The sequence below is a fragment of the Phalacrocorax aristotelis genome, chromosome 1, assembly GCF_949628215.1.
Source record: "Phalacrocorax aristotelis chromosome 1, bGulAri2.1, whole genome shotgun sequence".
In the NCBI taxonomy this organism is placed as follows: Eukaryota; Metazoa; Chordata; class Aves; order Suliformes; family Phalacrocoracidae; genus Phalacrocorax; species Phalacrocorax aristotelis.
The window spans coordinates 38,364,158-38,389,888 of record NC_134276.1 but is presented as its reverse complement, the minus strand read 5'-3'; the positions used below and the strand labels follow the sequence as shown (position 1 = coordinate 38,389,888).

At 37.2% G+C, this 25,731-nt stretch overlaps 1 protein-coding gene across 2 annotated transcripts in view; it reads left to right on the top strand.

Moving 5' to 3' along the window:
• DIAPH3 (diaphanous related formin 3) overlaps positions 1–25,731 on the top strand; it is a 242,258-nt gene that overhangs the window by 96,484 nt on the left and 120,043 nt on the right. For both annotated transcript variants that reach the window (XM_075088048.1, XM_075088040.1), the window contains 3 exons: positions 7,443–7,538; positions 8,457–8,551; positions 12,594–12,695. In XM_075088048.1, the coding sequence (XP_074944149.1) occupies positions 7,443–7,538; positions 8,457–8,551; positions 12,594–12,695 (293 nt within the window). The remainder of the gene's footprint in view (positions 1–7,442; positions 7,539–8,456; positions 8,552–12,593; positions 12,696–25,731) is intronic.

The window sequence follows — 25,731 nt, the reverse complement described above, 5'->3', positions numbered from 1 at the left end:
AAAAGGAGAAAGGCATGAATAAACAGGAACTTGGAATACATCGGCACCTCTGCATTATATTTTCCACATATCTAATGTAGTGAACACAAAGAAGAATAGCAAGTATCCATACTTTCTAGGAGTTTGCAGTCCAATTTGATGTAAAGTAATAGAAACTTTTACAGCTTCAAAGCTGAAAAGTAAAACTGTGAAACATTATTTATATTCCTGCCATAGTTAATAGCTTTATATTGATCTTTCAAGTTTTAGATATATGTAGATTTAAAATAAGATGGAGTGTGAAGGCTTTTTGATAGTACTTGAAATATAGTCTGTACCCCATAAAAGGGCTAGATTAGGTTATTAGGAGTGATGAACAGTACCCGAGGCTAAAATTTGTGTTGATACAACCTTAAAATTGGTTGCTCTTTTTTAGAAGAAGGTTTACCAGCTTCCTGGTCTCTCAGCATTCAGGCATTCTTCCTACTACTGTGGGTTGTGCCCAGTATCCTCATTTTATCCTTGCTTTTATAAAAAAAGCACATGGGTGTCTTCAATGATACTGCAGAATGATTTAGATCCTGTTCATAATTTCTTTGCTATTTTGAAGCTGATTGTCACAAATAACTGATGGTTAACCCTGCAACTCAATACGGACTCTGCAAATGGACCTGATGGCACCCGTGTAGCGTCACAGTCTAGGAAACAGGCTTGTCAGTGTCGTTTTTTTGGAGACTAAACTTTGCTTTGCGTTGTTGAATGTCATATTGTGGGACAGTAGTTGTGGAGCTGTTAAAAAAAAAAATCCAGGTTTTCAAAGGACTGTGTTCTGTCAGCCAAAATACATCTTACTTGTCACACCTTTGATTTCAATACTGGTGAGGACACACCTGGAGTATTGTGTCCAGTTCGGGGCTTGCCAGTACGAGAGAGACATGGACATACTGGGGAATAGTCCAGCAAAGTGTCGTGAAGGTGATGAAGGGACGGGAGCATCTCTCCTATAAGGAAAGGCTAATAGACCTGGGACTGTTTGACATGGAGAAGAGAAGGTTCGGGGGAATCTTATCAATGTGTATAAACACCTGAAGGGACAGTGCAAAGAAGATGGAGCCAGGCTCTTTTCAGTGGTGCCCAGTGCCAGGACCAGAGGCAATGGGCACAAAGTGAAACACAGGAAGTTCCTCCTGAACATCAAGTAACACTTGTTTTGCTGTGAGGGTGACTGGTACAGGTTGCCCACAGAGGTTGTGGACTCTCTTTCAATCCTTGGAGACACTCAAAAGCCACCTGAGCAGTCCTGGGCACCTAACTCTAGGTGGCCCTGTCTGAGTGAGGGGCATTGAACTAGATGACCACCAGAAGTCCCTTCCAACCTCAGTCATTCTGTGATTTGTAGCAAGCTATTCCACATTTTTGCTTTGAATAACTAAGAACTTTTGCAGCGTTAGTTGTTTAGCTACAGCTTCATGTTCTATTAAAGATCTATTCCTTTGATTCCAGAAAACTTTTTGGAGATAAAGAATGTAAGTCTTTCAGTTTAATGTCCTACTATATGGGGCACAAGCTATCATTTACTTCTAAGAGTTAGACTTCTAAACAGACGAGGTAGGCATCTGCTTTCATAATGAGACTTGATATGGCTACATCCTTTGAGCCTGTGACCCCAGGCTTGTGTTTTCATTTTTAGGTGAAGACAGACTGCAAGATGACTGTTGCCTTAGCTAAGAGGGTAGGAAAAGGTGTAAGGTCTTGTATAATTTTCTGTATGCTCTGTTACTAAGTGACAAAATAACTCACTGAGTGTTCTGTAGATTTCTGTGTAATGTACTTTGCAAGTTTCACCTGACCTATAGGAATTCAGACTTTTTAAAATAAATGTTCAGATCTGCATGTTCCTTTTGAAGCCTGTATTTCAAGGGTATTTTGTTTTTATTCAGTTGCATGGTGTCTTTTTAGAATAATTTTTTTTTCTTTAGCATACAGATGTACAGACATTATTTTTCTTACACAAAGGTTGTGGGTAGCAGATTATATCAAGACCTGTGGCAGAAATGAAAATAGTGGATAGCAATTCATGAATGAACAGATTACTTCAGTGGCACCAACCAAGAATGTTATTGTTTCAGAGATCTGCAGAGTAGCTATGTATGATTCAATCCACATTTTAATGAAATGCTGTTCTGTAGGCTTCCAACTGTGGTGATATATTTGTAAAACAGTCCTATCATCACTCCCTTCAAGACTCTGATTTCAGTCAGATTGTTGCACAAGTGGAGGTAGTTGACTACAGTTGAATTTTTATGTGGATGCATGTTTGAAGGAGGCAGTAAAAGCAGTCTTTCCAATAGCAAAAACTCCTTTGAGGTGTTTGTCCATCTGTGCACTGGCAACCACTTCTGTTAATTTTGGAGTCATGTTATAAGGATGTGGGATTGTGGAGGTAAGAGGAACTGTGAAGGGTGTGAGATGAATTCTGTGTGTTTCGAAGTGCTGTAGCACTTTGTTTCCCAGCCTGAGAGGGCAGAACAATTGGAGCATCAGGTGAGGTACTACGGACTAAAAATTATCCAGTTCAGATGCTGGGGCCATGTGTACGTCCCCAGTGTGATCGACATAGCATATAGAGAGAACTTAAAAGGGTGTGCTGTTCTTGATATGTAACATTCATTTTTTTGTTATATAAAACCTGAAATAAGAAGTACGATTTTCAATAAGTTAATGGTTTAGTATGACGGTACAACTTCTGGAGCCGTGAGAGTTCTGTGCATTTTGAGAACCCCTGGTTTGATTCATGTCTCGTTAGCATGACAACATATTACACCTTTTTCCCTCAATAGTCACCTCCTTTCTGCAGTAGCTGCCCAGTCTCGCTGTGCTGCTTTCGCTTTTACCAGTGTAAGCAGATGTTTCCCATTTTCTATCCTCTATATAGCTCCTTCTCTGCTCCAGTGCCCTCCCCAAATAAAAATCTAATTGCTTTGATTTCCTGTTAGTCTAGATATTTGCTTCACCTGTTCAGATCTTTCTATTAAGTTTTTCCTTCCCCCCCCCCCCCCCCCCCGTGGGCTTTTTCCTGTTTTTACTGTTGGAAATAGATAGTCTTGTCTCTTGGGTTGGTTGGTTGGTTTGTTTTTTCCCCATATAAGTTAGTTAGCCAATGAAGTAAAAATTTCTAGAGGTGGTAGGAAGTATCAGAGTTTTCACTGCAAAGTGCAACATTTCCAATAGGGTAAGACAAATAATATGTATCCTCTGCTTCTTATTGCTGCCAACTATGTAAGGATGTCACCTGAATTCTCCTGAAGAAGTACCATGTAAGTTTGCAGTAATTTAGTTTGTTGCATAATTGTGTAACTCTGCATACAATTCCTGCATGAGTTTGTAGAGTTCTATGCTTATACATTTTTCCTTAGGGTTGTGATACCTTAAATATTGCTCTAACATTGTGTGTGACCCCCTCCTGGGTGAAAATTCCAGAGGGGATTAGCCATTTCATTTGCAGCATTGTTCCTTTATTTGGAAGTTGGGAGTTAAAACAGTGCATGTTTAACTGCTGATTCTTCTGTATGTTTGTATATCTGTGTCCTACATTATAAGACATGTAATGCCTAAATATTGCTTTATAGTGCTGGCAAAGTCAAACATAGTTGTATTTTTTTTTCTGTTTCAGCCCCTATTAGTATCTAGTTCAAGGCTGTTAGGGAAAGTTGAAGTAAATAAAAGAAATTTGGATAATGTCACTTTCTTATTGTGACTATTAAGGAAATTATTTTTTTTTCCTGTAAATTGATGATTTACAAAGTTCCAAGGTTTCCATAAATCATTACTCTGTTTTCATTATGATTCAGATGAGCAAGGCATGAAGATGACACGGAACGTGTGCTACTGAGATGCCCAGGTCTTCTAGTGGAATATGCACTTCTAGCATGTAGGCGATAAGAAATTTGAGAGGTCTGTTAAGGCGTGTAACTGCAGGAGAAAATAGTTGCATGATCCTGAGATCTGTAGCCCCTGACATGCCTTCTGGGTTCAGTAGCGGCTCTTCTTAAAGTGTAACCAGAAAAAAGTGAAGCTTTAGTGGTAACCTCCTTCTTATCCAGTAGCTGAAATGTCATTCTGTTCTCTTAAACATGGGGTATTGAGTTCTCACGTTGGTGGTTAAAACCTATGTCTTTTGCTTTCACGTGCATGGTAAGCAGCATGTGTCATTTCTTCCTGGGGCAGGAGAATGTTAACCTTTCTGTTAAATCTGTGGTAAAAGAAATTCAAGGCCAGCTGGCTGTTGTGGGTAGGGTGCGGAGAAAGGCAGAAGAGGATTGTGGCTCTGTAACCCATTTGCCAGGACCCTGGATATTGATTGTTTTTCCAAAGACTGCTTTATGTCTTAGCTTAGTACTTTCATTTTTCAGAATACCAAGTTCTTTTCTGCACTGTAGCATGTCCTCAAGAGGCACATCAGGCTGCCTAGCAGGTGTAGAGTATTAAAAGCAATTTGGGACATGATTCGAATTGTCTCCTCCAACTTGGAAGGGATGAGAAGCCAATTCCTTCAACCCTGTGTGAGGTTTTTAAGTTCCTATCTCTTTGGTGGTATCCTAGACAACAAAGCTGAAAGACCTTAAGAGGTCATTTAGTCTGTGTCCCAATCCTAGGCAAAATTTATTGTGCTTAGACAAATCATTTTTTAAGAATCATAGAATGGTTTGGGTTGGAGGGGACCTTTAAAGGTTATCTAGTCCAACCCTCCCTGCAATGAGCAGGGACATCTTCAACTAGATCAGGTTGCTCAGAGCCCCGTCCAGCCTGACATAGCTCTCAAAGATTTCTCTTAAAATTTACAGAAGTAATTTCAACTTAGGGAAATCCTCGTGATAATTCACGTTACCTCTACTTCTGTCAGGAATCATCAGTGGGCTAGAAATTTTAATCCTATACCTTCTTGACAAAACTTCTCATCTATATCCATCTCCTTCTGAAGTCAGTAGCATATACTTTTGTTGCAACATATTTTCTGCTTTCAAATACTTGAAGCACATGTAACTTAACTTGGAACAATCTTGGAACTAATTTCATTTGTGAAAGAGAATTAGATGAACAGTAGTAATACATTGGGTGAATAACATTTGATGGTGAAGATTTGTGCAGGGGGGGAGGGGGAAGAAAAAAAAAAAAGAAAAAAACCCAGACAACCAGGTTGGATTTAAGGAAAGATTTGTGTGGTTTACATCTTATTTTGGTTGTTTGCATAATGATGGGGATGGTTCCTACTAATACATTATTAAGCCTATGCTGTTACTTTAAGTTAAATTCTTATGACAATGTGTGAATAATGAGAAAAAAATTCAGCTTACATAATGTATTTGGGAGATCCTGTTTGTGTGAATTATTTTCTGAAAAGAAAGAATAAGCCAAAAGTTCCAGAAATGTTACTGTATGTTTACACAATCATTTTGTCTTTGTGGTATTTTATAATAAGGTGATTATATCATATATTTTAAAACACATATTTTTGGAGGAGATAAGGAAAATGAGTATATATACTCATTTGTATATCATAGAATCATAGAATGTCCTCAGCTGGAAGGGACCCACAAGGATCATCCCTGCATGGGACAACCCCAAATTTCACACCATATCTCTGAGGGCACTGTCCAAGTGCTTCTTGAATATCGCCAGCCTTGGTGCCTTGACTGCCCCCCTGGGGAGCCTGTCCCAGTGCTCCACCACCTTCTGGGTGAAGAACCTTTTCCTAATACCCAACCTAACCCTCCCCTGGCACATCTTCCTGCCATTCCCTCGGGTCCTGTCATTGGTCAGCAGAGAGAAGAGATCAGTGCCTGTCCCTCCTCCTCCCCTTGTGAGGAAGCTGTAGACCGTTATGAGGTCTCCCCTCAGTGTCGTCTTCTCCAGGCTGAACAAACCAAGTGACTTTAGCTGCTTCTCAGATGACACCAAGCTGGGTGGAAGTGTTGATCTGCTGGAGGGCAGGAAGGCCCTACAGAGGGAGCTGGACAGGCTGGATTGTTTGGCTGGAGCCAACAGTATGAGATTCAACGAGGCCAAGTGCCAGGTCCTGGACTTCAGTCACAACAACCCCATGCAGCGCTACAGGCCTGGGGAAAAGTGGCTGGAGAGCTGCCTGGAGGAGAAGGACCTGGGGGTGTTTGTTGACAGCCAGCTGAACATGAGCCAGCAGTGTGCCCAGGTGGCCAAGAAGGCCAGCAGCATCCTGGCTTGTATCAGGAACAGTGTGGCCAGCAGGAGTAGGGAGGTGATTGTGCCCCTGTACTTGGCACTGGTGAGGCCACACCTTGAATACTGTGTTCAGTTTTGGGCCCCTCACTGCAAGAAGGACATTGAGGTGCTGGAGCATGTCCAGAGAAGAGCAACAAAGCTGGTGAAGGGTCTAGAGAACAAGTCTTATGAGGAGCGGCTGTGAGGGAACTGGGGTTGTTTAGTCTGGCGAAGAGGAGGCTGAGGGGAGACCTTATTGCTCTCGACAACTCCCTGAAAGGAGGTTGTAGCAAGGGGGGTGTTGGACTCTTCTCCTTAGTAACAAACAGTAGGACAAGAGGAAATGGCCTGGCTGTGCCAGGGGAAGTTTAGGTTAGATATTAGGAAAAACTTCTTCACCGAAAGGGTTGTCAAACATTGGCACAGGCTGCCCAGGCAGGTGGTGGAGTCTCCATCCCTGGAGGTACTTAAAAGAAGGGTAGATGTGGTGCTTGAGGATATGGTTTAGTGGTGGACTTGGCAGTGATAAGTTAGCGGTTGGACTTCATGATCTTAAGGGTCTTTTCCAACCTTAACAATTCTGAGTCATATGGTTTCCCCTCTAAACCCTTCACCAACTTCGTGGCCCTCTTCTGGACACTGTCTAGTAGCTTTATATCCTTCATGTACTGTGGTGCCCAAAACTGCACACAGTACTCGTTCTAAGGTAATGTTATTTGTTTTAATGAGCTAGAGGCCTTTGATAATTTTGGTGCATATATTTAGACAAAAGCAGTCACAAAAATACTGAAATTTTTGGTTGGCTCTTTATTGCTCAGTGTTGAGACACGTTAGCATATTCTTTAACATTTGTTATTGTTAAAATCCAATTCAGAATATTAACCTGGCCAGGCTGACTGAAGTATGTTGCATGGTATTTTAAGAATGACTTTCATGACCTCAGGCAATTTGTACAATTAACATTAGCATCTCTATTCAATATCTCTATATATGAAAAAAAAAAAATCTTGTTGTAAAAGGCTAACATGCAAAAAATTTGAAGAGCAAAAATTTTGAGTTTACAAACAGTAAATGCAAAACCTCAGTATTTTTTCTGTGTGTTCTATGAGGTGTTTGTTTCTTTGTGAATTGACTATGCTTGATAGCAAATATGTTTTCTGAATTTGTTAATGTTTTCTCCAAATATTAAGAGTTAACAATGAGTGTATTTTTGTTTACTTTGGCAGTAAAAAAAGAGGAGGAGGATTTTGAAGAAAAGAAATCCATTAAGAAACGAATCAAAGAATTAAAAGTTTTGGACCCAAAGATTGCACAGAATCTGTGTAAGTATGTTTTTATGACAGAGTAATGATGTAAAAATGTCTTTCTCTCTTGTCTGCCTCACAGCCACTTTTTGTTTAAAGCATGTGAAAATATGTGCATTTGTGCAGTAATTGGTGTTAAGCCCAAACATGTGAGTAAACACAACTGAAACATGTTTAAAAACACTCAGTAAACAGTTAAAGATTATCCCTTGTTTAAGACTGAAATTATTCTCTTCTGTATATATTGAAGTACAAGCATACAGGTATATGTTGAATTTTCTATATTTTCAAAATATTAATCAAGGAATACTGCCTGTTCCCCTGCCCCCAGTAAAAAAAGGCAATAATGTCTACAGGATGTCCAGTCATTTCTCATGTACTTCATAGAAAGAAGGCAGCACTCAGTATATGCAATAACACTCAAATAAAGATGATAAAGTTTTGACAGAGAGGAGTTCTATAAAGAATAGGTTCCTAAAATGCCAGCAGAGATAAAGTAACAAATTATTGGATTATGGTGTGAACGAACAAACAGTTTTTATAAGAGTGTTTTGGTTTTTAACTGTTTATATGGTTTTTGGTTTTTGTGGTATTTTATGAGAAAGATCTGACAAGACCACTGAAGAAAAGTTTAATTGTCACCTCAGCACAAAATACTATAACGGCAATGCTTATTCTTCAGAGTGGACTTGTCACTGGCTGCTTATGGAGGTCTGCTGAGGTGCTGGATGTTGTGCATAACAAATGGATGGAGTAGGCTGGAATTGTAGAACAGTAATTAAAAGTATACTTAAAATTGTTATATCTTATCTTTATTACTTTATGTTGTGTTTGTTAACCTGTCGATGCTATAGCCTGTTTAATTGGTGTTTTGTAAGTAGAAAAAAAAAGATTGTTGTCTTGCTTTCTTCATTATGTGTTGAATCTTTGTTTTAGCAATTTTCCTTGGCTCTTTCCGAGTGCCTTATGAGGAAATCAAAATGATGATATTGGAAGTAGATGAAACACAGCTGTCAGAGTCCATGGTTCAGGTAAGGAAAATGACACCTTAAATCCCAAAATTTCAGGGTAAGCCTCTCATTAAATAGAAACATGTAACTAAAAAGCATCTTAACATAAATCACTGCAAGAATATTTTATTTTGTTTCTGTGAACTGTAGGTTTTTTTATATTTCCAAAGCTATTTTTTTTATGAAAGCAGCTAAATTTATATTCTCTATTTTCTGTATTCGTATTGTGCACACCTAAATTGAGATTTTATTTTGCTATATATCCAAACTGCATATGATGTTCTGTTTCTTCCCTAATTACTTATCTTTCTTTCATTTCTTTCTACCTCTGTCTCACCTGCACAATTCTGTGTTTCTGGTTAAAAACTAGGTGGAAAAAGCTTTGGGGCTTTTTCTGTGGGTTTTTGTTGTTGGTTTTTTGTCTGGTTGTTTTGGTGGGCGGTGTGTTTGTTTTTTTTGGGTTTGTTTTGGTTTGTTTTTTTCCCCTGCCCTATTAGGGTTGATACAATCTGGGATCTTGCCTTATGGCATCCACAGTGACCACTTTTCTTCCCTAGAGTTTATCTGGATAGTGTTTTACCTTTCCATATTATTTTATTCAAAGCACAAAATCTGTATGATTCTATGTGAAGACAAATGGAAGTTCCTCACGTTCTTCTATGCACAGTGTTATTTAACGGTTGATAAGTTGTAGAATTTAATAAAACAATTTCAGTACAAATACTTCATTATAAAACCATGGGGAAAAAACAATTTGAAAGGGATGTCTGGAGGTCATTTGATCCAATCCTCTGCTCAAAGCCAGGTCAACTAGAGGAGGTTGCCCAGGGCCTTTTCCCATTAAATTTGTCATATTTCCAAGGCTGGAGACTCCGTAAACTTTCTGGACACTTTCCAGTCTTGAGCTACTCTCCTGGTAAAAACCTTTCCTTTTTTTATCTAATTGTATTTTTCATTGTTGCAACTTGTGACTTTGGCCTTCTGCTGCCCACCTTCAAGAGGAACGTAGTTGCATCTTCTCTGTACCCTCCAGTTGAGTACCTGAAGACCACATTTAGTTCCCCTGAGGCTTGTTTTCTTCTCGTTCAACAAACCCACTTCTCTCAGCCTCTCCTTGCCTGTTGCGTGCTGTGTTCCCCAGCCATCTTGATGGGCATCCATTAGATTTACAAAGATATGTCTTTAGACAAAGATTATCTGTCTTTTGGACAGGACTCCGACATACTGTGATTAACTTAGAATTTTTGATGTTATGGCTGATAAATGTCAAATCATATTATTATCAATCTACTAGTAATGTGGCATAGGTTTCACTTACAGAAGATTTAGATAGCTGATCTCTACAGCAAACGTGAAAGTGTCTTAGAGACATGGGTACCAGGCCCTACTGAAATATCCAAGAAAGATAAAGTCAGATTTTTAAAAACGTATGCTTTTTGCAGGAATGTTGATTAGTGAATAAATAATACAGGTAATAGAGAGTCATAAAATGAGTTGTAACATTAGTGCTCTTTGAGATTCAAATGTGTGACTTGTACTGCAACACACAGCAATTTGCATACAAAGGTCCAAACAAGGCAAACTTATTTTTGCGTGCTTTGCTTGCAAAATAAACTCCCACCGTATTGGAATGTCAAAATAAGGTCCTACTGAGGAGGCTATATGATGTTCAGCATCCTCCTTTTTTTCCTGCATGCAGTTTGGCCCTCATGTCTTGTCATTTGTATTTCAAAGGTCTTTAGACTCAGAGCTATTTGGGCTTGACTTTCCTTTAAAATGAGCTTGTCTATTTGATTTGAAGAATGAGATGCTTCTCTTAAAAAATATTTGAAGGAACAAATGTGAGCCGTCATCTCCAGTGACAGTATATATAATCCCTATATAATTCTGTTTCTTTTGTTGAATGATGCAGTTAATGTTGGCACTGAAACTGTTACTTTAAGGTTATTAGGATGAACAGAACAGTTTACACCTCTATGCTGTTTGTTGATTTTAGTTTGCACTTACCTCGCTTTTCTTCTTCATGAGATGGATAGTCTGTTGAAGGAGTCTACTCTTTACCTGTCATTTACTCTTCCTTTGGTTTATATAGACCTTTGCTTGTAAGTCTAGCTTTTCTTGTGTGCTGAATTTACTTTCTTGATAAACTATGTTGCCCTTATTTTGGATATCACAAAGTATTGTGAAGCAAATTACTTATTGTAGTCCCTGGAATCAGTTCTTAAAATAGTAACTATTCTTACACTCAAACAAAATAGTGATAAAGGACTGTCTAGGTCTTCTTATTCATTAGAAATAAAGTTTGATAAATACTAAATTACCATAAAATGACAATTGTTACAAGAGCTAAGAGATTGAGTTTGAAAAAATCATAAGTAGTGTTATTAAACAAAATACTCAAGCTGCTTAAAAACCCCCAAACTTCAACACTTTGGATACATCCATTCTAGAGTTACAAACCTAGTATTTTCATACTTTAACAAGAGGAATATGTATACTGCAATCCAGGGGTGCTACTGCAGCTTGAATGAGCACCTGGGGCTAGCTCTGAACTAGCTGATAGGTTCTGAAGATAGCATAGAGCCACTGAGTTGACTACTAGTTTAGGAATATTTTTGGGGTACTAGTTAAACAGCTAAATTCTTTCTTCTTAAATGAGGTAAGTATGCTAAGCAAAGCATAGCTATGACTTCTTATCTCTCTGGCCTTGGAGAGATAAATTTGCATATCCTAACTGGCTGAATTTCCTGTAGAAGAAGAAATTAGTATCTTTTGTGGATAAAATTAGGGTTTGTTTTTTTTTTTTAAGACTTTCAGATGGAGATCCTGTTTGCTAACTTAAGTAAATTATTTTCTCTTGATTGTATACCACCAAAGCTATTTACTTGCAGCATAATAAAACAGACTTTGACTTAACTGAAGTGTCTGCCTTTCCATAATGTAATGGGGAAAAGCTAGAGTTAGTCTTTCTGATCCTTTCTTGAAATATGGTAGTAAGTAGTGGGATAGCTGTGTTTGCAAGACCTGATTCAGTGTTAGAAGGATTGAATCTTTATTTCAATTCAGAAGAGCGATCCTATCAGTAGACCAGGAAGTTTTTTAAGAACACAATCTCTCTCCTGTTTTCTTAGTATGATGGAAGCTTAACCACTATGTAAACCAGCCACTAGAAACACAAGAGTCATTAAGTTGAAAAACAGAGCAGGTTATAGAGGGACCCTAACTATTGCCTAGCAGTTATAGGAGCCATCTTGGGAAGGGGCAGAACTGAGCTATTGACCTAAAATATATATCATAACTAAATATTTGAGAAGCTCTCTACTTCCAGAATCTCAGAATAGCCATTTTTAGCCAACCTAGCTGATTGTATTAGAGTGAAATTCAGATGCCTAAATATAGGTGTGTATACGTGTATATATAGGTGTCTAAGTGTTCAGGAAGCTCCAGGGAGTCTGAGGACTCTTCAGATGATCAGATGAAGGTGACATGTTTAGATTCCCTTACCTGTGTTCGCAGGATATTCACTTGTGTAAGTGTCCAAGCTCCCCATACAGACAGCTGAATTCAGCTGACGCTGAGTCCCACCTCTGAATTCTTACTTCTGGCAAGTTTTCAGGCCAAGTAGTGTCTACAGGGTTTAAGCTTTTGTTTTGGAACACTAGCAAATGAATTACCCATTTTCAGAAAACTTTTTGTCTAGTATTAATATTTCTTGCCATCCTTTAGTTGGATATGTAACACTTGAAGTTCTTATCCTATTTGCTACTTACTGTTTGCATAGTGCCTATCAAGCATATTCTTTCTTTTAAAATGTTTTAAAAAAAGCCTACATAAATGTTTGTGGAATCAGCAAAAGACGCTAGCTGGTATTATTTAATCGCTTGCTTTTTACACTCTCAGTTACCTTATTTTGTCTGTTGCCTATTTACATTCTATTGTCTTCAGGGAAGAGTGTTGTCTTTGGAGCATATGGTAATGATGCATATGCAGTACCATTTGCCTACAATAATATAAGCAACATAGAATCTGGGGTTTTTAGAGAATATTTTATTTTTCTTGACAGAATTTAATAAAACATCTTCCTGAACAAGAACAATTGAATGCATTGTCCAAGTTCAAGAGTGAGTATAATAATTTGTCTGAGCCGGAACAGTTTGGAGTTGTGGTGAGTACTGTTTTGTTATAACTTTTTTCCTTTCCTGAAATATAATATTATAGAAATTATACCACCTGCTTCTTCCTAAATGTGACATGGTTCCAGACTGGAAGAAGAGTAAAAGTGCTGTCTTTTAATTGGGCTTTCAGTGGACGTATCCATGGATGTGGAAGGCCTGATTGTTGGAATATTACTGCTGGAATGATTTTGGATTCTCTTTTTTTTTTTTTTTTTAAAAAGTAATTTAGTTTTACAGAAAGAAAAAACTTAGTGTTATTTTCTATGGCAAAGTTTCACTGGGAGATAAGAAGCTATTTCTGAATTTCCATAGCTAAAATAGTTTGGCTTTACTTTTGTTTGTGTTAATCCTAACTTTTTCAGTGAAGTTTTCTACACTGATGTTTTTCTTTTAGTCTTCATGTAAATGAGAAGAAAATACTGTAGTTATCACTGTGTTAACCTATTCTGCCTCCGTCCTCCTATGATATATAATATGCCTGTCAACAGGACTTGTAGTCATTTTTTCCATTCCCAGTGGGAAGATATGTATATAATACTTACCGGATTGAATTAACAAAGGAAGACTGGAAGAGAGAAAAGAAAATACTGGTAGTTCAGTGCTGGCAGTTTAAGCTTTTTTGTGGAAGTATAGTTTGGATCTAATTTCTACAAAGCTTATAATTCGTAATTGTCAATGATTTCATCTAGACAAACACAGAATAAAGCTGTTTCTTTTTCTGGGTGCATATATCTATATAAGTCTTTTGTTTTTTGGGTTTTTTTTATTGTTGTCCACTCCTAGCTTTTCAAGCTAATATGGTCATTGTTAGCTTCACCTGGGAGGCTTTCCCTGGGAGGAAATAATTCTTTCAGATATATCTGTGGGTTTCAGGAAAAGGAGCATCATGTCTTCGTAACAGTAGGCACTTGCTGTGGGTAGTTATCTGTGTGGTTATCAAATACCTCTACTTAAATATTAGGACAGCTGGAGTACAGGTGTAGGATATAAGAGCACTGGTCACTATTCTGAATCAACTGAAGAACATCGGTCTGGTCAGGGAACACCACTGCACTGAGTTGGTGCCAGTTACAGATGTGACAGGCAGTCGTCTTTGAGTACAAGTACATGTAAAACAAAACTAGTTCTGAAGTGGTACTTCTGAAAGCTGTTGCCACTGTTCATTTTCAATCCACCTTTAACAAGAGTAACAGTCACTGTACATCTAATGTAATGCAGGTTTCTGTGTTCCTGGGAGTCTTCTAACTACACTCTGGCAGCAAGAAATAAAAGAGGAAAAACACCACTTTTTTTAACACTTTTATTTATTTTCCAAGATTTTCATGTATAGATTTCTGATTTGAAGCCAAATTGTCAATTTCTCTTGGTCCAGATTTCTCAGTTACAAAAGCTAATGAAATCTTTTGCTTTTTATTTCTTGTTGAGGTGTTATCAGACATTCAAGGGATCTCTTCATAGTTCATTCCTATCTTAACCTTATTTTACTTGATTAAATTATCACCGCTTATCTGAAAAGGACATTGAATAAGTCACTGAGATTCTTTAAAAGAAGTAACCTCCCTCAACAAAAAAAAATTCAGTCAAAACATATTATTGTTTTCAGAGATGTGAAACTAATGCTTTCAGCACCTCTGTTGCTTGCAAAGAGCACAAAAGTTCTGAAGTCAGAGAAATTATTACCTTTTCATTTGTTTTCTTATAGTATTTTTTTAATTCAATTCAGAAAATAGCAGTAGTTCCACAAAGGTAGGTTTCACAATGGTAAGTGTTAAGTTTGTTTTTAGCCTAGTTTATATTACAGAGCTTTAGAGAGAAACACGTTAGTAGTTAAATCTACCATGACCAACAGAATTTAACCTTTTGGTGGTGAGAATTGGGATGAAGCTGTGATATGATCATTATCTTTGAATCAGTTCTCCAGGTTTCAATTTTTGTTTAACTCTGTAATTTTATACATGAGAGTTTCCACATTTATTTACCCAGTTGTGGTAATCAAAGTAAAGATAAGATACATCAATATATTAATGTCTCTTAAAAAAAAAAAAAAAAAAGGCAAACCCACAAACCACAACCAAAAAACCCCCAACCCCCTGAAGAATCACTTCAATAAGTTTTGAAAATAACTTACGCTTAAATTGTACCTTCTGACTTGTCAAATTCTCGTTAGATTTTCCATGGTTCTAGGCTTTGAAAGTTTTTTTTTTTTTTCCTCACTTGCATATTATTTCTCTTTCTTAAAAATGTACTTATATTGCAACTGATATACAGTAGATACTAATTGGGCATGCTTGGAATATATAGCCAGATCTATGGTATGGGAGGCTTCTTATCTGATATAAGAGTTAGCTCCTTCTTCTCACTTTCATCTTCCCTCCACAAATGTCTTCAAATCCTGTTGGGTGAACCAGCTATGTTAGATTCTCCAACTTCTTTCTTGTTCTCAGAATAAGTCATCATCTTAAATACTATTAAAGAATCTGATGAAATTAGAAATCAGATGTACTAGACTTAGACTGGAGTCTCACATGTTCAAAATTTAAGTAATATCTTGTAATATGTACATTTCCTAAGAAAATGTTTCTTCATAGGCCCATATCTCAATCAGTACATGAGCTGGGTGGTGCCCTAGGAATGAAATTTCCTTATGTAATGAATAAAAGCTGTTGGTATTGTTCCTGGCTCATTGGATCTAGTGAGTATTATAAAGAACACAAAACAATCTCTTGCATTTTTACCTCTACCATACTCTTTTAATATAAATCTGGCCGACCAAGACATTTAGATGACACTAATAAGCAACACAGGAAACAGGAGAAAGCTAGTAATGGAATATTTTACGAAGACTTTGTCAAGCTCCATTTTCTGGTGTTGGTTTTTTTTTTTTGTTTTGTGTTCTTTTCTTTTCTTGTACTGTTTGGTGCCATAGATAAGTCTTTCTGTGCTTGTCAGAATTGGACTCTCTTTATGTAAACATTTGTGGGTTTTATGTTTAAGTTTTATCTATACATCAAACATTGGTTTTTCATTTGGAAAAAAAAAAGAATCTAATAATGAATACATCAACCGCATCCTGGGCTGCATCAGAAGCAGCATGGCCAGCAGGTCGAGGGAGGTGATTCTGTCCCTCTACTCTGCTCTGGTGAGACCCCACCTGGAGTGCTGCATCCAGCTCTGGAGCCCTCAGCACAAGAAGGACATGGACCTGTTGCAGCAGGTCCAGAGGATGGCCACAAAAATGATTCAAGAGCTGGAGCACCCCTCCTACGAGGACAGGCTGAGAAAGTTGGGGTTGTTCAGCCTGGAGAAGAGAAGGCTGAGGGGAGACCTTATTGTGGCCTTCTGGTACTTAAAGGGGGACTATAGGTAAGATGGGGGCAACCACTTTAGCAAGGCCTGTTGTGACAGGACAAGGGGTAATGGTTTTAAGCTAAAGGAGGGTAGATTTAGACTGGATATAAGGAAAAAAATTTTTACAGTGAGGGTGGTGAAACACTGCCACAGGTTGCCCAGAGAGGTTGTGGATGCCCCATCCCCAGACACATTCAAGGTCATGTTGGACGGGGCTCTGAGCAACCTGATCTAGTTGAAGATGTCCCTGCTCACTGCAGGGGGGTTGGACTAGATGACCTCTAAAGGTCCCTTCCAACCCAAACCATTCTATGATTCTAGTATTCTGTTCTGGAATGTGACTCTATAAATGCTGCATTCCTATTCAATAATATTAAAAGTTCATGAGTTTCCAGAAAATTTGATGTTAGAAAACTGAAAGGGTAGATTGTTTTTGTAGAGAGATTCATATGTATCAGTCTTTAGAGAAAAAATCAAGTGTCCTGTGCTGAATAAAGTAGACTGAGCACGATACTTTTGCCTGATAACCTTGTTTCACACTGCATCTGCCAGGATGACAGAGACAAGCCCAAGCGTAAACTTCAGCAGCTTCATTTGAGTCTGACAGATTATGTCAAAATGGCAGTAAAGATGGATTTACACCAGTAAATTTGACCATGAACTGGACTGGCTAAGGAGCAGACACCTATTTGACCATACCAAATCATTCCAACAGTAATATGTAACTGACTCATTGGGGAAATATTTATAAAGGACAATTGCATGCAGGATTATGCATTTTAATTAAATTGGTAAAAATATAAAGTTAAGTAGAAAACATTTTTACTTTATTATCAAGAGTAAACATTGATTAAAAAAGACATTTAAAAATGAACACATATTTTAAAGCTTGCTTTGCTGTTTTTATTTCATATTTGAGCCTCACTCAACTTACAAGCCCGTCTTTTGCTCTTAAAAAATGTCAGACTTGCTACAATTGGACATACTAACAACAGTAATAAATTTGAAATTTAGTGTGTCAACATTTTCCAATTGATCAGAAGCCTTCTAATACTTAATATAAGATGTCTTCTGGAAAGAAACTTGGCTTATGGGGGTAAAAAGTGTTTACTTTTTCATTTTTGCTGTCATCAGACCACCATAACAAGTGTTATTTTGTATTTTGAAGACTTATCTCTAATTTTAATTATTTCGGAAAAACTCCTGTAGTACTTGTACATTTATTGGCAGTGATTTTAGTACTATGTTATTGTCTCTATAATGCTAACAGTATCCTTGCTATTGTATTACTATAGAATTGGCTATTCTGATCAGTTTTGTCTAAAAAGGTACTTTAGCTGGCAAGCAAAAAGGTACCTGCTTAACAACCATCAAACCTTCCTGGTATCAATATAGTATTGTATGGTTTAACTCTCTTCTGCTGCATGTACTGTTAGGAGTAATAAAATTTCTGAACACACTCTTACTATATTTGTGTTACTTAGTTCAGTCACATTAATCCTTTGATTACTCCCCTTTCAACACTACCTATTTGTTATTTTGTAAATGATGATATATTCTAAAGCACTCGTGCAAGTTAATTCAGAAATTTCTTAAGTCTTAAGCAATAATTAATTTCACTCCACTGTCCTTTTGCTGTGCTTTTTGAAATCTGGTAGTGTTCAAGAGCAAATTAATCTGTAATGATCTGTTTTAAGAGATCAGTTGACGTGTATCAATTGACAAGATGCAACATTTTGCTGGTAGACATTTTTAACTGTTAGTTATTTCTTTCAGTTGTACCATTTAGTTAGGTGGGACTGTCAGGCTGATGAGAAGAGCTAGACCAGTAGTACTGTAGGTCAAATTTTGCTGGATGTGACCCAACTGATTTAATCTATCTTAAAAAAATAGGGGCAATGCGATAACTCAGAAAAATGTGGCATTAATTAATAGAAGTTCCTACATGTCAGAAGTTGGTGGAGATTCTTTTCTGAAGGTACAACCAGAGTCCCACTGAATAGTGCAAGTATGTGCTTTCCCTAGTTTTCCATGCAAAGCATTGAAAAAACCCATCAAAACCAAACCCCATCATTAGGCACAATTTTTCCAGTGTGACACCTTCTATGCATCCAGTAGAGCTGACTTCAGAGAACAAGCTACAATCAGTTTTTAACATTAAACATTTTTCATTTCTCTTGGAGGAGGGAATTTTTTGAATAACACACTTTTTATACTCTTTGAATGTGAAATCTTATACATTTGCTTTTCATCAAGCTTCTTCAATCTCCATCAGACTCTTTTGTATCTTTTGTTTTATTCTGGCTGGGGAGCAGTCTAAGAATTACTACTCATTTCTTCAAGGAATATGAATCTTCTCAGTATAACTGTTGGTTTTGTTTTGGTTTTGGTTTTTTTTTCTTAAAATTGCTGTTTTTATGCTCATTTTTTGCTATTCTTTTCAAATGAGAAGAATCAAACTTAAAACACGCTAGACACTTGCTCAGATACTGGCATGCTGTGATTGTTACAGTATGTTTTACTTCAACCATAGTTAATTAACTTTTGTTCTTGGCTTAAAGACATTGAGGGCATGACTCGAAACAGTTCAGGTTCCCTTCATGAGTGTGGCTTGGGTTTTGTTTGTGTTTTGTTGTTGTTTTGGTGACTCTATGGGCTGCTTTTGTGGTTCCTGCAATTATCCTCTTCTTTTTAAGTTACTTTGTACTTTTATGTTTTCTGTTCATTCAGCAGTAAGTATAAAATAAATCCTGTATACCCTTATCTTCTTTACCAGACTTTAGGTATTCTTTAGATAAACTACTTTATTTTCCTGTATGTTCTTTCCTTCGCTTACTCCAGGCTGATGTCTCAGAGCACAGATGTTATCACCTATCACTGTGGACTTTGGTTTTGGGGGCTTTTTTGGGGCTTGCGCACAGCCATGAGCTATTTTATGAAAAGTATGTTAAATCTATTCATCTTATCAAGTACTTCAACTTAGCTTTGCAGTTATTACCTTAAGTTGGTGTTGTTTTGAATGTTGTATTTTGTTGCTCATATTCTTGATTAAGTATGCTTGTGCTTGCCAAAATTTAATTATTCAATTGCATTTTGTTTTACTATAGTTCATGTTTTGTACTTGGTTTAGTCAGTGCAATAACCTTGCTCCTAAAGTAATTTAACCTTCATATTATTTTCTTGGAGGCTTCGTAGATTGACTGATATTGAGCGATATATTCTATAAAACTTTTTAATGATGAAGACTATCTTTGTGTTTAGAAATGAATAGTCATATGACAGCACACTTGCAATGTGAGGCCCATCTGAGATGAATGGGGTTTCAACTAGATGATCGTCTTGGTAGGTGACTGTTGACAGAAGGTTGGGATTTTTTGGTGGTGTGTCCCCACTGCCCCGATGCTTTCTCAAGTGGGCAGTAAAAGTATTATGTTGCTTTAGGACTTAACACATTTAGCAAAGTTGATTTGTTTTGCAGGTAGTTCTTTCCTACTGAGAAAAAGGATTAGTTTACAGAATATGTATTTTTTTCTAATTTTGGGTGTTGCCTCTGTCATCATATCAAATAACAATGGTTAAGGAGAATCATAGAATGGTTTGGATTGGAAGGGACCTCCAAAGGTCATCTCGTGCAACCCACAAATTAGATTGTTTAGTAATGGCATTTTTTTCATTTAAGTTGATCTAATAGTTACTTGTTAGATTTCTCAGTCATGACCTGATACTTTAAATGCAGTGATCTGTTTAATGGATTTTAATCGATGAGCTATTGCTGTACCACTGTCAAGCCTTGCTCTTGAGTATGGGTGTATATTTGGCTTTCATCTGAAACAAAACACAGCATGTTTGCAATCAACAATGGGCTTTGCATTTCAGACATATTTCTCCAAAGGCTTTTGTTCTTACGTAGTCTTATTCTGCCCTAGAATATTTCAATATACCGAAGGTATACAATATTTCTTTGAGTCTTTTGCTTAAGAGTTGATAAAGGTGCTGAAGCGCTGAATTATTTTGCTAAAATTTATTGGACAAGGATGAAATAGAGTTCTTGGAGTATACTGATTAAATACCTTTGTACCACACAAGCAAGATGACAAAACACTGGAGAAGTGTTACACTGCTTTTTGAATTTGTCAGTGATTCTTCCTTTTTTTGGTCCTCACAGTCAAGGAGTGGATCAGATACCACTGGTAAGGTTTTGAATATTGTAATAATATGGTAATTAAACATACCTCATGTACCTTATAAGTTTTTTGAGTATTCTAGTGAAAGAAGAGTTGGAATCGTAGGAATAATAAATTAGAAATAAATGTTGGGATGTCAAACAAGAGTTTAGAATTTTTTAGAAGAAAAATAAAAAGCATTAACTAAATGGTGATTTATCCCAGTTTAAGAAGATATTTTTACTAACCAACAATAGAGATTTCTGAAAGAAATAACTGGACTTTGGAATTCATTGTTATAAATAAAGCCTTTTTTTAAACTCACAGTTTTTGTTTGACATGTCTAAATCAGACCTGGGCAACTGTATCTTAGCTACAAAACTAATATTTACCCGACTGCACTTTTTGTGCTGAACTATGCTGTACACAGTTTTTTGCAAAAGGTTTGTAAAAGAGGATTAAGCATGTGTATAAAGAATTTCCTGCACTGTTAGAGCAGTGTAAAGTAATTCTTTTGTTTGCATGACAAAGATTGAGGAGGAAATTTTCTATAGGAGAATAATATTTGACAATGTCCATTGATTCATACAGCAGTTGCTTTTCTTTTACTTCTTGTCATCTTCACTTTTTTGCTGACCCCAGATTTTGTTGTCATCCAGATTTAAATTTTTAACTCTTGCTTTCTTCTTAATGCAAGCAGTTTGGCATTTAGTTTGTCTGTCGCTGCCAAATATTTATCTCTGTTTCCTCAATTTTTTGGACAAGTAGAAACACTTGTCCATGTACTGTTATCTGCATTCATGCTTGCAGTAACTTTTTTCTCTCTGAATTGTTTACTTCAAAACTTGGTCCATTACATATTCTTTAGAATACATCTCACCTGTTATTTGGACGTTCAGTCTGCTTTGTCAATATATCCAATTACTTTTATCCAAATATAAATTTAGGTATGTTCTTACTTATATTCATCCCTGTTACAGCATTGATGGTTTATCTTTTCCTTCTATTCCCCTGTTGATGATGAGCTTATTGCTGTGTTTTGTCCTAAACAAATCTTCTACATTTTTTTTTCTATTTCAGTTTCCTTCTTGCCCTCACTGTCTAGCTAGTAGAAGTTCCTGATCTTGATTGTGTGAAATTCTTAAAGATTGGTCTCTTTCAAAACTATGTTGCACAAAGAAGTGGTCCTATCTGCATATGAAATTCTCAGTCTCTTCTTCCAAAGGCCAAGGCCTACTAGCTTGGAGTATATTTATCAGCTGTGGTACTGTGTCCTTTTACTGAAGCCCTGACAGCTTCACTCCCTCTGTTTTCTCTCATAGTTCCATGAGATACTGGACAATTTCCTGCCAGAATTTGAAGAGTTTCTCCTATTTACCTGCACATAATTTATATTGTCCCCCTGTTCTAGCTATTATTTGGTCACCTTGAGTTTCAGCTTCCTTTTGACTTTAATGGTTTTGTCTGGGTAGCATGGCACGATATCTGTCTTCAACATTGATGACCATGCCACATATGTCCAGGTACAGCTGAGACAGAAAACAATATGCATAGCTGTTTTAGCTATGTGGTTGGTTGGTTTTGGTTTGCTTGTTTTTTTCCCTCTTAGTATAATTCTCAGGGTATTGTGTGGCTTTCGAGGAGCAATGGGCTTTCCATGGCTGTGTGAGCTAATCTAACGTGGCTTCAGTTCTGCTCCATTAGAGTATGTTTTACTTGGTACTCCAGGCACCGACAGTGTTCTGGCATGAGTCCACTGTTGACTCACCTGGGGACAGCCCTACTTTTCTTATCTCTTGCTTAGGCCATCTAGAGCCCCTACTTGGCTGCCAAGTGAAGATGCTGATAATTTCAGAAAAAAATAATGTTGATTTAGATATTCTCTTGAGGTAACTTAAAAGGAGAAACACCACCATGGGTAATCTTAAGTATAAAGAACAAGTAAAGTAAAGGGGTTTGAACCATAGAGGTGCAATTAAAATTCACAGGCGAAGAACTTAGGGATGACAAAGTAAAAGAAAAAAAAATAGTTATGCTGAAGAGAGCAAAACATAAAAGCTGGTTTACTCAGAAACCTGACTTGTAGTTTTTCAACAAGAACTCTCATGAACCTTTTTTAACAATAGGTTATCTTGTAAATAAATAGGAAGTCAAAGTTAAATGCTATTCTAAATAACCATTAACAGTTGTGTAGGACTTCTTTAAAATAAGAACAAAAATAAGTAATGGAGCTTGCTTTCTCAAATACAGCATAATTAAGAATGTGATCCAATAATGCAGTGGTATTAATTTCAGGCAAGCAAGGTTAAAGCCTTTTAAGAAGCATAGTGTGAGAAAAGAAATATGTGCTTATTTGAGAGACTGCTGGAGGGTTGAAAAATAAACCATTGTTCATTCTAATTGTTTTTAATAAAGCCATAATAGATATGTGTGAGTCAACATTTGTTCAATGCTTCTTGAATGTAAAATATTCAAGTACTAAAGATAATCTTCTATTATTGTTCATTTGTATTAATTAGATCTGACTCAGAGGTTTTTTCTGAGATATTAAAATTGTAAGGGTCATGAAGCAACTGATAAGGGCGTCTTATTGCTTGCTTGTTTGAAGTAAACTTTCTGAACTTTTTTCTAAGTTGAAGGATAAGTGCAAAGGAGAAGTTTACAATAATCTAAAGTTTTTAGGTTTCAGGCCTGCATAGAAAGAAACCTCTTAGTGTGAGATTTTATGGAAAGGGAAAAGTGATTTTTACTTTAAAAATCCTCACGTAAATGGATTTTTACCTGCTCAGTCTCTTATAGATTTAATTCACTTGTTCTTTCATACTCACACTATTCTGAGCACCATGATGTGTGTGTCGAAGCAGCCAGGCCAGGATGGCTGATGCGCAGCACAGAGGACAAGGGACTTTCCTAGCACCATATTATGTCTCTATGGTTCCTGACTGGTGACAGCAAGCTAGTTTTTGGACCGATCTTTTATATGATCAGGAGTCATTAATTGTTCTGAGGTTGTCTTTATTTCAGAATCTCCTAACCTCAGCTCCCTGTAAACCTTATGCTGTGCTGCTGCCCACTGTTTTCTTTCCCATGTTTGGAATTTATGTTTAAAATACATACAGTTTGCTGGTGGGCTAATAAAAAAAGTATACTTTATGTGATATGCTGAAACCTGATGGGGAATGATGTCCTGAGAACAAACACAGCTCATTCTTTTGACCCCTGTGCTGCTGTGTCTTCTGCTGCTTACACGCTGAAAACTTTAAAATTTGGCTCAGACTGGTAAGCTGGATTTTTTTAGGGAATTAACATTAATTAGTTGGTAACACACAGAATGATATCGCATTTTTTTGAGTTACACTTACCTCAGGTTTTGTGCACAGAAGTTAGTTTTAAATTTGGAAAGAGAGATTCTGGAATGACAGATTTACTGAATTAATCTGCATTGCTGTTTTACGCTGAAAATACTTGAGGCAAATGTTGGATGGATTTGGGTTTCTTTTTTCTTACTCTTCAATATATTTGTATTTGAGAGGAAGCAAAATAATGATTGATTAAAATAGCTTGTTACAAGTGATAATTCAGAGAATCCACATAGCTTTTACATTTTGTATGAGGTCCTGAAATCCTTTATTCTTTTTGATCTATTGTTTTGCATATGTAGTTCTTCATGTCCTTGATAGCCTTTCCTTTTTTTGTACTAAAATAATTCAGGGAATAATAGTGGCCAAAACCACCTAAATTCGGCTCTCAACCATTTTTATACTGGTTTTTAATATTATTCAGTATTCTAAAAACAACTTTCTGAACCACCTTGAATCCCACTATTTTTAGCAGTTGTGGGGATGATAAATCACTAGATGACATTTTAAGGCTGTGTCCATACTAATCAACTAAAAAACACCAGACCATACTTTTAGACATCGAACCTTAATAGTCCTCAGTGCTGATTTGTTAGAATAGACACGGGTATGCGTTTGGCTTGTGCAGAACTGCACTTCCCCAAAGAATTGCTAAGCATAGTTTGGGAGACAGCAAGAGATCTCATGAACTGAGCATCCAGTCAGATAGTTGAGGACTCAAGAATAAGGCAGGAGCAGATAGGTTTGTTAAGGCAAGTTGTAATGGTTAGAAAGCACATCTTCCCTTTTTCATCATGGGGAAGACAGAGCAGCACATCATAGGGGAGTTGGGTACAAGCATGTTCCGGCTGTTCAGAACTTGAGTGTCTAGCAGGCATCCCTGTCCCTCTCGGGCCTGACATCTCAGGGTGCTTTTGGAGGCACAGATGTGCATGGCAATGTTTGGTCCCATATCGGGTGGCTCCAGATCTCTGCCCCCACCCTCCCCAAGTTGTTTTGGGATACAGTTTATATAGATGAATGCCAGAATACTCAAAATATAATTGATGCTTTAGAGTTGCATGTTGATCTGATAGGTTAGGCTTTCTTGCTGCTCCAGCTAAGAATGTTCTGTAACTAGTTCCCTACCAACTCCCTAGCAGCACACATCCACCTCTCCCCACTGTCTTGCCCACACAACGATGCTAAGGCTTCAGGCCTATCCATGCCAATGTATGTTAACTGCCTGTTGCACTGGGAACCATTCCCAAAAGTAGTTTTGGTTTGGTTACGCTGCATGGAGGGAGCTGAAGCCAGTAGTAAGCATGTAGGCTTGTAATCCTTAGTGGTGTAAAATAGGCCTGGATGTATTTTATTTATTAATATGGTTTTAAACCGATAAATGCAATCCATTAAAAATATTAATTTTGACATTCTTTGTAAATCTTTTGACTTAAAAAGTTGCTGATAATTGTCAGGATGTTATTAGCAGACATTTGACCTCTGGTGTAGGCAGGTGTACTAGCAGTCTCACACCTGAGAATAGTGTCTCAAGAGCCATGTCTGATAGCTCCTGCTTTTATTTCTTTTCTTAAACCTTGAGGTATTTGAAAATATATTCCCATATTGTCTGGGAGTGGAAAAAAAGAAACAAGATTTTTTCCTTGATCACTTTTATTTACACAAAGATAAAATTGAGGGAATTATGAATTATTGTTTCAGAAATAATTAATGCCCAGACCTTGTGAAATACACTGATAGCTAACCCAAATAGAATTTGGCAAGCAATCCTCACGTGGCTTCACAGCTTGTTCGTTGATGGATGTGTTTTTAATGAGTTCGTACCAATGGAAAAGATTTCACTAGAGTAAATTAAAGATTAGAGTGAGAACTAATGAAGGCTAGTTTGTCTTAAATAATTCAGCAGACACTTAAAATGATCAATTCCATATTCAGCTGATGGTTTCACCTGTATGTCCTCATTGAGGATAACTAGAATGTATTAATGTTTTTCCACTGTTTTCTGGAAAATATCATACTATCACTCTATCTGCAGAGGTGTTCTCTGCCCTTTCCAATACTTGATGCTTGGGCACAGCCGTACCTAGGGACATTTCAGTTTGTTTAAAATCCTGAAGTGGTGAGGTGCGTCTGTGCCGTGAGACGTTTGATTGTGT